The 15,965-nt window shown below is 54.2% G+C and overlaps 1 protein-coding gene across 1 annotated transcript; it reads left to right on the plus strand.

The window, feature by feature from the left end:
* Positions 1-3,656: 3,656 nt before the first annotated feature.
* On the plus strand, positions 3,657-10,514 carry OTX1 (orthodenticle homeobox 1). Its single transcript, XM_066267226.1, has 5 exons — positions 3,657-3,840; positions 4,189-4,255; positions 5,767-5,967; positions 6,840-6,991; positions 8,262-10,514. Exons 3-5 carry the CDS (start codon positions 5,871-5,873, stop codon positions 9,078-9,080), a joined length of 1,068 nt encoding a protein of 355 aa, XP_066123323.1. The 5' UTR covers positions 3,657-3,840; positions 4,189-4,255; positions 5,767-5,870; the 3' UTR covers positions 9,081-10,514.
* The last annotated feature ends 5,451 nt before the right edge of the window (positions 10,515-15,965 follow it).

The following is a 15,965-nucleotide window of genomic DNA, read 5'->3' on the forward strand; positions in this document are numbered from 1 at the left end:
GCCTACATTGCACATATGTACATATATATACAAGTATTTATACATACGCAAACATTCCTTTCAAAAAGCATGCAGCCACCTTCAGTCTTTCAAAATGATACTGAAAACTTGCTACAGTAGAGTTTCTTCACGACAAGGATTTTAAGAAGTTATTGAAAAGTTTTCAACTCAATGAAATCGGGTATTTGCCCACTTTATTCGAGCAGGGAAGCACAGCGAGCGGCCGCTTTCTAGGGGAAGCTCTCAAAAGCGCGCTTTAAGCCCAGGGAAACCGCAGACAGAAATCGCCAGCCCAGGGCAGCCTGGGCTTTGAGCGAACAGCGTCACCCACCGCATTGAGGCTGGATTGGGGAACCTTCCCTCCCGAGAAGCCTCAAAGAGAGGCAGCTCCCCAAGCCGCTCCCGACCTGCCAAGCCCCACATTTCCTGCCCCTCTTGCCCTGGGCCTTAACCTCGCTGGGTTTCCATTTGGGCTGCTCTGTGGCGGCCGCACGCCCCGCAGTGGCGGTGGAGCGCGGACCCCTGGAATTGCCGGGTCGGCCCCGCGGCGAGAGCGCCGCGTCCAGATTTCGTCGTGCGCTGTGCGCCCGGGGCTGCCCGCCGAGCGCAGGCGCGAACCCATCTTGCCGAGGGGCCGGGAACCCGAAAGCCCGCGCTGTGGAGAAAGAAGCTGTGGGCCCGGGGGTCGCGGAGAAAGAGCTCTGGCCGAGGGCTGGCTTGGGCACAGCCCGCGGGCTGGTGCAGAACTTCCGCCTCTGGCCAGCATCCTGCGACCCCGGAGCCAAACCCCTCCCCTTGTCCCAAGTGTCCTCCAGAGTCTGGCCCGGCCTCGAGGTCACCTAAGTGCTGGATCCGGGTTCCGGGGCCCAGCTTCCATGCCTGCTCCCCGGCCAGGCGGGCCTGGACTGGGTCGACTTGTCCTCCCCCTGCGATGCCCCCTCTTCCCCTCCCCACGTGGTGGCCGTTGCTGGAACGGTCGTGGCTTCTGGCCCAGCGTCTCCCACCTGGACACTTGCCTAGCGACGGCCGCCTCAGTCCTTCACGCCGTGTAAAAGAAACTTTCATATCTCTCTCCTCCCCTCTCCTCTCCTCTCCTCTCCTCTCCCCTCTCCTTTCCTCTCTCCTCTCTCCTCTCCTCTCCTCTCCTCTCCTCTCCTCTCCTCTCCTCTCCTCTCCTCTCCTCTCCTCTCCTCTCCTCTCCTCTCCTCTCCGCTCCTCTCCTCTCTCCTCACTCCCTTCTCCTCTTTTTCTTCTCTTAATCCCGGGGTTTTATGGGTTGAGCATTAAGAAAATTCCCCGGCAATTTAGGATTAGATAAATACTCTCATTAGCGGGAAAAGAATCGCGCTACTTGATAGCTGCCAACCTCCCCGAGACCGTGGCAGCATCTGGAACCCGGAGCGGCGGGCTCCCGCGCGGCGGGCCCTGGGGACTCTGCCTGAGCACATTCCACCGCGCGCGGCCGCCCCACCTCGCCACGCCGGACCTCGTCCGGGCTCTGCAGCTGCGGGAGAAACAGGGCCCGAGGAAGCAGGAGTGCGCGAGGCGGCGGGCCTGGGACAGGGTTGCCCGGGCTCCAGGGGGCTATCCCAGGCCCAGAGCGCGCGGGCCGGGGCTGGGGTCGCGCGGGGCTGGGGACTCAGACGCTGCCAAGGACACTCCAGGACGCCCGCATACGCGTTCTCACAAAACTAGTGTGCTCCAGCCCGCGCCCTTTCTCAGAGCTGAAGGGGGCGGGTGGGTATTTCGTTTCTTTCTTTAAAGCTCTGCATGCACTGTTTCCCGGGGCTCCGAGCTGCGGGTCTCGCGGGTTACTCCCCGCCGGGGTTTGCGCGAGCCTGAGGTGTGTCCCGGCCCGGTCAGCACTGCGCTCTGAGCAGTTTCTTTTCCTGTTAAGCTTTTCTTTCCCATGTTTTTCCTTTTCTCTCGTTTCTTTTGTTTTCTCTCTGTGTCTTTCTCTCCCTTTTGTGAATGGGCCGCGGTGTCTTTGTTCTGGAAAGAAGCGCCCGTGTCGCTGACTTTTGTGAACCAGAGAAGGATCTTGTAAAACCTCCTTTTCTCCTTCATACTCCCCACTCCCACCCCTCCTCCTTGGCCTCTTTGATTAGATGTTCCCTCATCGTCCAAAAAAAAAAAAATGTAATTTCGTTGGTCTGGCGGCCACTTTCTTTGAACATTAGCTCGCTTTCAGCTCCAACTTCAATTAGAAGGAGTTGATTTTGAGAGATCAACAAAAGAACCGACCAAAGCCTTATTAAAGGTCCTAAGAAGATCTCCCCGCTCCTTTGAGAAGCAGTTAAGGAAACAGTGTGCCCTCCATCATATTCTGTTACCGTATTTTATTCGGACTCCAAAGGAGAGTGTCGCATGGGGGAGGGGGTAGCACTTTGATGAGCGGCGGCGGCGGCCCTTTTTCATTCAGCGGGCTCCCCCTTCCTTCTCCTCCTCGCCCAGCGCCGGGTCGCTCTCGGTGCCCGACCCCGCGACCCGGGCAGCGCCCGCGCTCCGCACCGCGATGCGCCGGGCCGCTTCTTGACTCGCTCTTACACCTACTCTTGTTCAAACTTTTCGCTCCCCCCCCCCCCCCGTAGTGGTGGAAGGGAGTAGGGATTAGGAAAAAGGGGTAGGAATTCGTCGAAAGGCAGTAAAGTGGCTAATATACAGGAGGAGGTGCCATTTAAAAGAACTGCCTTTTTCAGGATTGGGCCGAAAACACGTATTTTTGCGCTTTGCAAAGTCCACCCAGGTAGATGTGTTTGGGAAGTTTGTTCCGCTGGGAAATGAACTTCGTCAGTACGAACTATACGGGGAAATAGCCTCAGGGAGGCTCTTTCTGTGGCAGGTAGGAAAGAAAATGAAGGCAGGAGTGTGTGGCCACGTTTTCCACCAGACTACCCCTGGTAGAAGGAGATCGGGAAAGGGAGAGAGAGTATGAAAGAGAAAGTTTCCTATCAAAATATTTCAGTTCAGAAGTAGAGTGTGTGCAAAAAGAAAGGCGACGCTGAGCTCCGACACTGCAGAAGAAACGTTTAAGATTTGCAAACTTCCTTCGCGGGGTGTTGGGAACCTCAGGAGACACCGAGGAGCAGGTAAGCGGCAGGACCGCCCCTGCGGATGCTGCTCCCGAGCGCAGGAGTCCCGAGGCGCCGAGGCGGGATCGGCGCACCCGGAGCTGCGCCCGCGCAGGTAGCCTGTGCTAGCACGAGCCGCCCACGGCGTCGCTCTGCAGGTGGCGGCAAAGGTGGAAGAAGACGCGGGGCCCGCGGCGCCGCGCGAGGGGCCGGGGTCCGGGGGCCCGCTCTCCTCCAGCCCGCGGCGCCAGAGTCCTCGCGCCCACAAGCTGGCCGCCTAGCCGGGTGGCGCGCGGGGGAGCGAGGGAACCGGTTCTCCAGCACCTCGCCTCCTCTCTGCCACTCCCTCCAGGGCGCTGAAAGGGCGAGAGAAGGGCGGGTGCCCCAGGGAGGCAGAGGGACCGGCGTCCCCCTCCGCGGCCGGCGCTCGGGCGCTGCGCGCGCCTTACTCGCCTAGTTCTGCCCCGCGTTTGCCTGCCAAGCCCTAGAGTAAGCTCGCGACCGGGGCGGGGCGGGCGGGCAGGCGGCGGGGGCGGGGTGCCGGGGGCGGGGGAGGGCGGGGACGCGCGGAGGTAACCCCGGGCTCGGGCTGCCATTGCCCGGCTCCCTGTCACTCAGCCTCTGCAGGGCCGGGGATTGGCAGCCTGGCCCGTTACGCACTTACCTCGCGTTCACATACCCCGGGAGGGCAGTAGAAAGGTGATCAATCTTCATCAGGCTACATTTCCAATCACCTAAACAACCGAGCAAGACAAGCCACTCCGACAAGGTAAATCGCTTGATTTATTTAGTTTGCAAAGTGCCTCTGCAGGACTTCCGCAGCCCCTACCGCCTCCACGTTGTACCGGGAGTGCAGCGCAGCCGCGAGCCGCCCCCAGCTCTCCCCCACCCTCTCCCTTGAGGCCCCTCCGCGCGGTCCCAGGCGAGGACGTTTCTCGGGATTGTGTAGGGCTTTGCAAACAAAGTGTCTGTGCAATAAAGTGAAACCTGGAGGGACACTCACAAAGCCAGTGGAAAGGAAGAGAAAGGAGGAGGGAAGTTGGGGAAAGAAAGAAATCAGGAGGTCCTAGACAACCGCCAGCCGGGCTGGTGATCCCTGTGCTGCTCTGTTTTGCAGGTTGGCTGCCCGGCGGGTCGGTGAGGGCGCGAGGTAGATGGTGAGCGACCCCGGCAGCTGAGGGCAGGTAAGGAAGAAGCTGCGGGGCCCGGGGCTCTGGCAACACGCGGGGTGCTCTCGCCGCCCCCTCTCTGGACTGCTCCCCCATTCCCGGGTCCGGCAGGTGGGCGGGGCTGGGGAGCGGCCTGGATCCTCTCCCGGTTCTTGGCGGACCCCAGAACTCCGCTGCGGCCCCGCGCCCCCCGCCTCCTCCGAAGTAACCGAGCTGAAGTGCTAAGTTTGAAGAAAGTCTTGGAAACTCGCGCTGCAGCTTAGCAGAGGCGCCGCGACCCAAAGTCCGGGCTGTTTCCCTTTCGTCCCGGTCCCTGCAAACTGGGTTCCCCAGCTCAGGCCGTGGGTGCCGAAGGGTAGGGGCAGGAGGCTTCTCCAGCTCTGACGTCTCTCCCCGAGCTCCCGAGGCCGGGTCCCAGGCCTGCGCCCAGTCCCCGCGAGGTGGAGCGAAGCGACAGGTCCTCTGGGATCCCCATCCACCGGCCCAGCAACACTTCCCGGCCCCTGAAAGTAGAACCTCAGATCCGGGGCAACTGGGGAAGCCAGGCTTTAACCTTCCAGTCCGGGTCAGCGCCAGCGACGCCGCCAGGCCTGGCTCTCGAGTCCCGGCAGGGCGCTAAGGCCGCGGGTTCCTCCAGGAGTGGAGGCAGGGAGCGCGCGGGGCCTGCTGTCGGGGCCTCGCAGCCCGCACACCCTTCGGTGCGCCTTCCAGTCCTCGCCAGGACCCCATTGTCCGCAACCGAGAGCCGGCTGGAGTTGGTGAAGAGAGGCCTGCGGCTGTGGCGAGGCGCCCCTAACTTGGGGCCGCTTCTAAGAACCACCAAGGCTCCAGTGGCTCCTTCTGCGTCTCCTGGCGGCCTCTGGGGGCCTGGGGCCCGTAACCAGTATTGGGGTAGAGTGGGGAGCGGCTGACACAGCTGGAGGGGTGACTGGGCTCTGGGGCCGGCGCCCGGCTTCTAAGATCTTTGAAGGAACGTACAGTAAGTTCTCTCTTAAGTGGGCCATTCGTCCTGGAGAGACCCAGGCGCTGCTGCTAGTGTCTCACCTTGGCTCTCTGTAATCTCTATCTTTTCGTTCTGCTTTCAAAAACATTTCAAGCAAAACGAAACAACCCCTCGTCCTACGGGCAGCCGACCGCTGGGGCGCCCAGTGAAGGTTTGCTGGTGCAGCACGGGCCGGCTCTCACCGGACTAGAATCTTGCATAAACTTGGGACCTTGCACACACGCCGTTCAGGCCCTAACCTCCCCAGCGTGGCCCTGCTTTAACCTCTCCTCGCTCCTAGCGATGCCCTACGAGTGTTTTTGGCCCATTCCAAGTCCAAAAAGAGGTGATGACGATCCAGGAATTTTTGTTTTTCGAAGAAATCTTGGTCTTTGGACTAAAGCTTTGTACCTCCGAGTTAACTGCCCTGCGCAGTCCATAGCCTGTGTGTCTCCTCCCCACTCCGTGGCTCATTGCCTCTGACGAGACCAGGAAACTGAGGTGGTTTTGAATGGCAGTTTCTTTATGTCTCGTGTCTCCATAGGCCGAGCCCCCAGACGCAACAGAGCTCGAAGGACTGCGCGGTGGGAGCCCCGCACTGCGCCCGGCCCCCTGGATCCGTCGGGGCCCCTCCATCCAGCTGTTAGCATGATGTCTTACCTCAAACAACCCCCATATGGCATGAACGGGTTGGGCCTGGCCGGGCCCGCTATGGACCTCCTGCACCCCTCCGTGGGCTATCCGGGTGAGCACCAGCCCCTGCAAATCCGGGGGACCTCCAGCGTCTTGGGTTTGAACACATACTTTGTCGCCCTACAGGGCCGGGGAGCCAGTTACCTTGTTTGTTCATAATGCAGAGCACGCTACAGGCCCACAGGGCAGAGTTGCAGGTCGGTGAGCTGGGCCAGGGTGGCGAAAATCCGGAACGTGCACCCTCCCTGCCGGGCACCTCGGCCACCTGTCTCCTCTGGTGGCCCCGCACGGCCACCTGTCTCCTCTGGTGGCCCCGCACTGCCAGCATAGGAATTCGTTTCCCAAGGGTGGCTTTTTCTAGTGTGTGCATGTGTGAATGTCTTCCTTTCCCCCATCTTTGAGTGAAGAATTTAGACGCTAGCCTTGCCCTAACAGGAAGAGCCGAGCTTCCCCTAGAAGCGATTGACTGAGTGAGGAAGTGGATTCTCCCTCCCTAAATCGTCCTCGAGGCACCAATTTTTGCGCTGCTGATGTTAATGGCTTGATCCGAATTCTGGCTTTCTTTCCAGCTCTCACTCTTTCACTCCCATTTATTTCCTCGGAAAGTGTTTTCCAGGTGGTGTTTCTGTACACGCCTCCCCCACCCTCCAGCCAAAGAGTATGTTGGTGTGTGTGTAAGAGGGGAGATTGCCTAATTTCCTTCTTAACCTCCGAGAATCGGGGAAGGGGGCAGCCCGAAGTCACAGACATGCACTTTCTACCACCTGTGGCCTCCGCAGGCTCGGCCTCTGGGGGAGTTCCTCTGGAGCTCGGCTTTCTTTTGCAACGGCTTTGCTCAGGCCCTGCCAGGGGCCTGTCCGCGTCCTCTGGCGCGGGTCCTCGTGGCCACCGCTGACCCGAGGCGCCCCCCGCGTGTCCCCTTAGCCACCCCGCGGAAGCAGCGGCGGGAGCGCACCACCTTCACTCGCTCACAGTTGGACGTGCTCGAGGCTCTCTTCGCCAAGACTCGCTACCCTGACATTTTCATGCGCGAGGAGGTGGCTCTCAAGATCAACCTGCCGGAGTCCAGAGTCCAGGTGCGCGCGCCAGGCGCTCCAGGGTCGGGTAGGGACACTGGGGCTGGTGGCAGAGGGCCTGAGGAGGGTGGTCTGGTTTGGGGGCGAGCTTATCGACCGGGAAGTCCCTCTGAGGCTCCTCTCCCCCTTCCCAGCTCTGGGCCTGAGCCTGGAAGAAGGTCAAAGTTAAGGAACTAGCTTAGGGACCTGGATTTGGCCCTTGGCCCCCCGGGCGCCTGAAGTATTGAAAGTCCTTTTTAGGATTGCGGGAGGACAAGCGAGGCTTCCGAAGGTAAAGTGCCCTGAGGGTCCGACACTGGCCCCTGCTTCTTTGGCCGCCCCAGGACTTAGCAGTTTCCTCTGGGCTCCTGAAATCGGCCTCCACCCTTGCTTTACATCCCGGGGATCCTGGAAATGGAAGAGTGAAGCTAGGCCAGAGCATGGCGCTCTATTTCGGAGTCGCTCCTCGGGTAGCCCCAGTTTGATTAGACGCCGTTGCAGCGAGAAGATGCCCAACGCAAAACCGGACTATCGGCTTTGCTGTTCCTGTTTTTGAGATGAAAGGGCTCCGAAAATAATATTTGAATTATAACTCAGAACTTTTCTCAAGGGCCTTTTATCTCTCCTTCTTTCCCCGGAGGCTCGAGAAAGAACTAGGAATGCCATGCCAAGTACCGGGGCCTTCCAAGAAGAGTGAGAACTTCATGACTGACTACTATTTGGTTCCCCACTGGAAGCCAAGATGCCCAAAGAAACTCTGCCCAGGCTCCCTTCCCTAGTCTCCCGAATACCGCCTGTTCAGCTTGCTGACTTTGCTCCCGCTCCCACCCCAGTTCTCGCCCTGCCCAACACCAGGCTTCCAGGGGCCCACTGGCTCCGGCCTCTAACTTGGTGACTGTCCCGCACTTCGCGGCCTCCTCTGTGGTCTCCGCTGTTTCCTGAGCTCGGGCCATAGAAGACAGGGCCTCCAAACACACACGGGTTGTTGGGGAGCAGCCAACAGCAGTTTAGAGAAGCAAATGTTCCGCCGCCCTAGGGCAGAGTTGCTCTGGGGATAGGGAGGGGCATATCCCTACTTGGCCAGAGGAGGGTCTTTGACCAGTAGCCCGGGAGAGGGTGAGGGAGCTGGGAACTCTGGGGCAGGGTCTGTCTGGGCTAGAGATGGCGAGGAGCGGAGGCCTGGGTAGGAGTGCGAGGCAAGATCCTAGAAGGTCCGGTGGGCCCAAAGGGCGGGGGAGTAGCCAGCTCTACTAGCCTAGTGACGCGCTCTCCCTCACCTGGCCTGCTGCAGGTTTGGTTCAAGAACCGTCGTGCCAAATGCCGACAGCAGCAGCAGAGCGGGAGCGGAACCAAGAGCCGCCCCGCCAAGAAGAAATCGTCCCCGGTGCGGGAGAGCTCCGGCTCAGAAAGCAGCGGCCAATTCACACCTCCCGCTGTGTCCAGCTCCGCCTCGTCCTCTAGCTCCGCTTCTAGCGCTTCTGCCAACCCCGGGGCTGCAGCAGCTGCAGGCCTGGGCGGGAACCCGGCGGTGGCAGTGCCGTCGTCGTTGAGTACGCCCGCTGCCTCATCCATCTGGAGTCCGGCCTCCATCTCTCCTGGCTCAGCTTCTGCTTCCGTGTCGGTGCCCGAGCCATTGGCCGCCCCTAGCAACGCATCGTGTATGCAGCGCTCTGTAGCCGCAGGCGCTGCCTCGGCTGCAGCCTCTTATCCCATGTCCTACGGCCAGGGCGGCAGCTACGGCCAGGGCTACCCCACACCCTCCTCTTCCTACTTTGGCGGCGTGGACTGCAGCTCCTATCTAGCGCCCATGCACACGCACCACCATCCGCACCAGCTCAGCCCTATGGCGCCCTCCTCCATGGCGGGCCACCATCACCACCATCCCCACGCGCACCATCCACTGAGCCAGTCCTCAGGCCACCACCACCACCACCATCACCACCACCACCAAGGCTACAGCGGCTCGGGGCTCCCCTTCAACTCTGCCGACTGCTTGGATTACAAGGAGCCTGGCGCCACCGCCGCTTCCTCTGCTTGGAAACTCAACTTCAACTCGCCCGATTGTCTGGACTATAAAGACCAAGCCTCATGGCGGTTCCAGGTATTGTGAGCCGAGGAGTGAGAGAGGAAGACAAACGAAACTACCTACGCCCTCCATGGCCCCCGTCCTATTGCTGCTGCTGCTGCTGCTGCGCCTCCCCGCCTCTGCCTCGGCTTCTCCAGATCTGATTTTTATGCCCCCAAGAGATGCCCAATGCCTGCACTGTCGCCCTTATCTTTGTGCCACTTGCTTATCGGGTATGCAGCCCCGTCCACCCCTCGGACGAGGGCCCAGTGCTTTGGCGTGGCCCACAGCTTCTACACAGGAGAGCTGTGTGCTCTCCCCTCAGCCCCTAACGAACTCCCAAGTCACCCTCTTCCAGTCTTTCTGGACAGTGAGTCCAGTCTTTCATGCACTTGCAGTCTTCGGAGGCTCTTTGCTCTGACTGGCTGTTTGAGCCCTACACTTTTATTTATTCTTTCTGGACACTGGAGTCACTTACTGGCACGTCTGCCTATGGGAGTGCACCCACACTCTACTCCCACACCACCACCAAGTGTTCCTCCCGTGCCGGCTGCGGTCCCTGCGCCGGCCGGGCCCCGCTCCCGCCCGCAGGCCAAAGCTTCCCGGCGTCCCCTCCTCCCCAGCAGAGCGCGCTGGGGCCGGGCGGGAGGGAGGAGCGCGCCCCTGGCCTCTCACGCTCAGCCCCGCCCCGCGTAGAACTGGCTCAAGCTTCCGCCTCTGCGGGAATGCTGTACATAGTCGGTCCGTTCCAGGGACCACTGACACTTTTTAGTTGCTGTTGTTTGAACGGAGTATATCTCGTTTTAGCGCCCAGGAAATAGAACTTTAAGATATATACAGCATATATATATATATACACACACATATATATAAAACAAAAGCAAAAATATTACCCTGTGCCCTTGCCTGTCTTCCTCAAACGTTGGCGCTTTTACTTTTTCAGTTGTTGCAAAGTTGCCCTGCCCTCACACCTTTTTCCTATGTGTATTTATTAAAGAGAACCGTTTGGTTCCAGGAAGCTCGGCGAGGAAGATCGGAGGGTCTAGGAGAGGGGAGGAAACAGCCAAGTCAGGCTACAGGGGAGGAGCTGAGCAGGGCTGAGGTGGTGGACCGAGTCCTTCACCAGGCCTAAGCACATGGTCACAGTTCCGATTTAGAGACCAAAAATAAAAGGAAGGAAAAAAATTTAAATGCAGCATTATGGAAAAACAAACCCAGGCCCCAAACCCCAGTTCTCATTCCTCTTGTCAGCTTCTCTTTAAGCAACCCTGTTTTGTCTAGTGAGTTCTTAGTGCACCTTCATTCTCCTAATCTGCGGAGAGCCTGCGCCTGTGTATCAATTTTGGCTTTGGCCATTTTGTCCAGTAGGTGGGAAAGTAATTTGTAAATTTAATTTGTCCGATGTGAAGATCACAAATTACTTGTTGAAATGTAAGGCAGCCCCCCCTCCCTTTATCTACATTATTGCCCGAAAATAAATGCAAATTAATGAACGGCTTGTCAGTGTGGCTCTTCTGATTCCATCACCGGGTCCCAGTCTCGGGGGCCCTGAGAGGAGGGACACTCCCGTGTTAATAAGCCGCGTGTTAATGACCTGTGTGGAGCTGGAGGTCAAAGGATAGGGAGGGGAGACGTGGCAAGAGGAGCCCCCAGAAACTTCCTCTTAGGGAGCGTCCTCCCCTCCCGTCCGGTCCAGCCTCTTCCCCTGGGCGGTTTGACCCGCAGCCCCTCTCGCCATCCAGGGCAGGGACAGGTGTCAGGACTGCATTCCCGAAGCAATTCTTTTCTCTTTAGAGGCAGGAGCCTGGCCCTGATTTCCTCACCCTAATTGCCTGCACTGGAGAGAAGATGGGGAGGGGAAGAGGGTCGGGAAGCGGGAAAGGAGAGCTCTGTAATGCTCTCAAGCAGAGCCAACAAGGAAAGAAAACAAAACGACCAAAAATAAAAAAAATAAAAAAAATCCCTGCCCTACATGTTGGCAGCAGACAATCTTCCTTTCTGCTGAGCTGTCCCAGGTGGCTTCACGACGGCTGGGGGATCAGTCACTGTTTTTGCGTGCTAGGATGTAAAGCCTCAGCTCCTTTCTAGAATTAGCCAAATTATCTTTGTTTGCACTGTGAAATTTAAAGCGCAAACGCAAAATCCAGAAAAGTGGAGAAGGACGCGTTTCCCTTTGGCTTGCTGCAGAGGGACGGAAAGGACGGTTCCACCTTTCCCTGGGGGAGGAGGGGGACAGGGGTTCCCCCCAGACAACCCAGAGCCCCCAGCTCTCCAGACTCGGGCCTAAAATCTAGGTGTAAGAAGCTGCTCAACTTGTCCACGGACGGGAAGGAAGGAAACAACGAAAAGTTTCCCGCGAAGTGACCAACACACTCCAATCTCTTTATTTCGTGTGAGACCTGATAACACAGGATGAGACCGGGTTTGGAGAACGACCCCTCCCCGAGGTCCCGTGCGAAGCAGAGGCTGCGAGCCCCGCTGTAGAAAAGCCTGCGGGGCCGCGGGCTCCCTCCCGACGCCGCGCGCACTCCCACTGGGACGGGGCCGCCAGCCCCGGCTCCGCGAGGGCCCGTGGACGGCGCAGCGGCGGCGCCACCCCCCGCGCGCGACCACGAGCGTGGGGCCGGGCCGGGCCGGGCCGGGCGCGCGGGCTCCTCCCCGAAGGCCCGGCCGAGAGCGATCTGCGCGGTGCGCCGGGGCCCCTCGGGTGTGCGGCCAGCACGTGCCGGGGCAGTCGGGCTGCGGCCCAGCGAAGGGGCGCCCGGCTCTCGCCCCCGGGCCTGGGTGTCCGGGCTGCAGGGCCGGCCTCCCGGGCGCTCCCCTCGCCCAGGCTGCCGGCCCCGCCCCGGGCCGCCCGGGCGCACGCCGCAGCTGCCGGTGTCCCTCGAGGCCCAGGTGCTGGGCTGCCCCCCGCCCCACGCAGCCCCGGAGGCGGGTCCCGAGCGGCCCGCCGGTTCTCCCGGCTGTTCGGTGGAATGGAACCCGGACACCCAGCTTTGCGCCTACTCAGCCACGTGGCCTTCGGAACAAGGTACCCAAACTCCTGGGCCTCGGTTTTGTTGCATTTGTTATTTGGCCCCACTAGACCTGCGACGGGCCAGAACTGAACACTTTTGGGGTCGAGGCAGCGGGCGTGCAGGTCAGACGCGCCGGTGGACCGGCCCCTCCGCGGCGTGGGGAGCCTCGGCGCCTGCGTCCTAGGGCGGCGCGGGGAGTGCCCGCCGGGCACGAGGCCTCGAGAGGCGGCACGTGCTTCTCGCAGCGCCTCCCAGCCTGCGCTCCGTCCCCACCGTGCCGAGGGAAACCAGGGGAGCCGGAGGGCGCGGGGCGCTGCGTGGCCGCGGCGGGGCGGCCGGAGGCGGCCGGGGGGCCGGGCACGCGGGCGGAGGGTCCCGCCCAGCCCGGCCACCTGTTAGCCCGCAGGTTCCGGCAGGGCCGCCCTCCGCTCACTTCCCCCAGGGCGGAGGTGGGTTCGGTTTGGGTTTTGGTATTCGTGACACAATAGAAACAATTAGAATGGAAGCAGCTCAAGGAGACTTAGCAACTTCAGAACATTTAGCAGCGTTAAGATGTCAACAATTTTCCCTCTTTGAGAGCCCCACGCAATCTTCATGCTTTCTACTCACGGCTTGTGTTCCCCCTTTTATACCCTTGGGGCCAAAAAGTGTACCTTGAAGTGAACATGTGTGAAGTGCTTTAGGGGTGAAGGATAGGTCATATTTGTGACTTTTTGAATTTAAAAAATCTTAAAACCATCCCGAGAGCACCGCATTAATTTGCTGGAGCTCTGAAAAGATTGAGCGAAGAAACCTCGCTTGTTGCAGAGCTTTTCAGCACTCTTTTATGGTAGCTACTGAGGGTAAATGGAGACATTTCCCTAAATCGACTGTGTATTTTTTCTTTTCTTTTTTTTAAAGAGAAAAGTCCTTAAACCTGAGAGGAAAAACAGGTGAAAAGACTCTGAATGTCAGCAAATTGATGCCTGCTACGTTACAGAAACCTAAAAAACTTGAGCGGTTACATTTGTGTTAAAATTAATTTTTCATGTATTTTGTTCAAAATAGCAGTTTCACAGGAAAATTGAGATTATTTCCAATTGTGAAAATAAATGATAAATTCACTGTTCTGGCAGGATAAATGTTATTGATGTCATCAAGCACTGTATCTATAAAATTCTTTAGAGAAACAAGTAAATATATTTGATATATTAAATGTAATTAATATATACATTATTGGTAAAGAAAATCTGTATTATTACTACTTAAGACCAAAAAATCACTTGACTTCTGTTTCAGAATTAATTTAAGAACAGCAACAAGGTATCTATAAAATTTCTTAATTGAAACCAAACAACTTCTCAACAAGTTATTTTATATTTTACACACTTTTCTCTCCTTTTCCCCATACATTTCAATATTTGAAATGAGAATGAAAAAAGCTTCTAAGTTTAAGGAGTATTTATATTCAACGATACGATACCATTCTTCAAGTAAAAACCACTAACCAGAACGTGAATACTAAATAATAACAATGCATTGCTTATTTGACAACAAGAAAACTGCTCCATTATCTTTAAGAAAGAATAGTTTAATTAAATGTGTGAGCGTCTGGAATATACTTTTGAAAAGGGGACGCTTTGGGGTGGTGGTGGGGCTTTGTTTAGTAGATGGTTCCTGAAAAGGCAATTATGCCTCTTAATCATCCTTGTAATATTTACTGATACTTGAAAAAACGAACTGATTTTTTTGTTGTGGAGTGAGAACATACCATTCTGATATAATGATTCTTTCTTTAATCATGCTTTTAAAATGAGTTGGATTTTACTTAAAACACAGTAGGTGCAGTCTTTCAAAGTCTCTAAAAAATATTTCCCAGGAAACTTCCAATATTTAGGTGAAATAGCAGTTACATAATATAGACAAAGTTGAAACTGCTTTTAAATATATCCACTTTTTCTTAAAGAAATGAAATACGGAAGTATATGGTGTACTCATAACTAAAGTGCATATCCCTCCAATTATGAAATCATACATTTATGTTCCTTGTACTATTACTTCAAAGATAAGTATATGCTTAAAATATTTTAGAGTTATTTCTGATCAGATAGGACAGAGGCTTGATTTAATGACAGCCCATCAAAATTTAAATATTAAAAATCCATTGTTTCTAAAAATTATACCTCTCTTTCTCCCTTTGGATAGTTTACTTCAGGGCTAATATAATCAGACACAAAGTTTCATTCTATTCCAAAGGTCATATTTAACTTTGTCTTTAAATGGTTGTTTTTTATTGAACAACTTATGAAAATTTAGAAATTCTTTTAAAGTGGATTGTAGAATTAGCATTTAGAGAACTTATAACAATATTTTTCAGGATTGGAGTATAAATAAACAACTGATTTTGACATTTGGGGTAAAGTTCATTTAAATGTAGGAATAAATGGTCTCTGAGTCAACTACTTGGTGTCTAAAGAGCTCATAAAATATTTTTAGGACAAAAATATTATCTATGGTCACGGCTCTAAATGCTTTCAATATATACCATCATCTATCATAGATATTTAAATATAGGAATCATGTTTTCTTTTTACAGTTAAAATTTTTGTTGTGATATGATATATACAAAAGAAAGTATAAAACAAATATATATACTTTAAAGAGAAAGGAAAATTACTAGGAGCAACAAGTTCTTAAATATTTGGAAAAGTAAGTTTGGAGTTGGTTACAATATCAATGCTTAAATTTGATATTATGTAAATCATGTCTATTTATTTTTTTAGAGATTTTGTTAAATCCTTCAGAGTGGTGGCTGTTAATGTAGGGGAACCTTTTTAAGGCAGAAACATAATTAGAATCATAGGATATAAAAGTTCTATAGGCCTTTGAAAGTCCATAAAACTTCTTTTGATGTAAGTATTGTGCTTTATGTTTATTTATATTTGTAATGAAGGGGCACCAAAATAATGTATCTTTTTGTTTCCCAAGCATGGGTATTTTATCTCATCCAGAGCTTTAGCTCTTGATTTTATTAGTGATAACGCTTAAATCCATATTTCTAAGTCAGACCTCTCTGTTGGACTTCATATACCTATTCATTCACTGAAAAGAGACTGTTGGATTTTAGCTCTTAGGAAGTTAAGGATAAGATGTAAAGACATTCTTCAAAATGATAAAGGATGAGAGGGAATGGCTGAAGTATAGAGGAGACAAGATTAGCCATGATCTAATTGTTGAAGCTGAATGAGAAACCTATAACTTCATAATAGTATACTTTTGTATATTTAACTTTTTGTATTAAAAAGTGAATAAAAATACTAGTTTGCAGAAAGTAGTTTTTACAGTACATTGAGTAGTAAGTTGAGCTTTCCATGTTTTGAAGCTGATATGGTATTATTCACATATATTATTTTCTTTATCTGTTCTCAAGTCCTTGTGAGGTTGGCTGGTGTGGGCTCAGAGTGGGCTATTTACTCAAGGTTACATGGTTGGTAGGTGGCAAAACTTGGTACACAGTCTTTTATTTTCTTAGCATTTTTTTACAGTTTTTAGAGTTTTTAAAATTGATTTGAGAGATAGAGAGAAGAAACATCCGTTCCACTTATTTACAGATTCATTGGTCCATTTATCTATGTTTTCATTGGTTGATTTCTTTAAAGCTTTTTTATTGATTTTAAAAATGAGAGGAAGAGAGAAACAGAAACACCAATTTGTTGTTCCATCTATTATTTATGCATTTATTAGTTGATTCTCATATGTCCCTGCCTGTAGATTGAACTCACAACTTCGGTGTATTGGGACAAGGCTCTAACCAACTGAGCTACCTGGCTAGGGCTTATTAGCATTTATTTTACGCTGAACTTACTCTCTGGTCATAAGTTTTTTTTCAGTTTCTTCTGGGATATCTTTTTTTTCTGTAAAGCCTCCTTTTCTG

This window comes from Saccopteryx bilineata, chromosome 3, assembly GCF_036850765.1.
Source record: "Saccopteryx bilineata isolate mSacBil1 chromosome 3, mSacBil1_pri_phased_curated, whole genome shotgun sequence".
NCBI lineage: Eukaryota > Metazoa > Chordata > Mammalia > Chiroptera > Emballonuridae > Saccopteryx > Saccopteryx bilineata.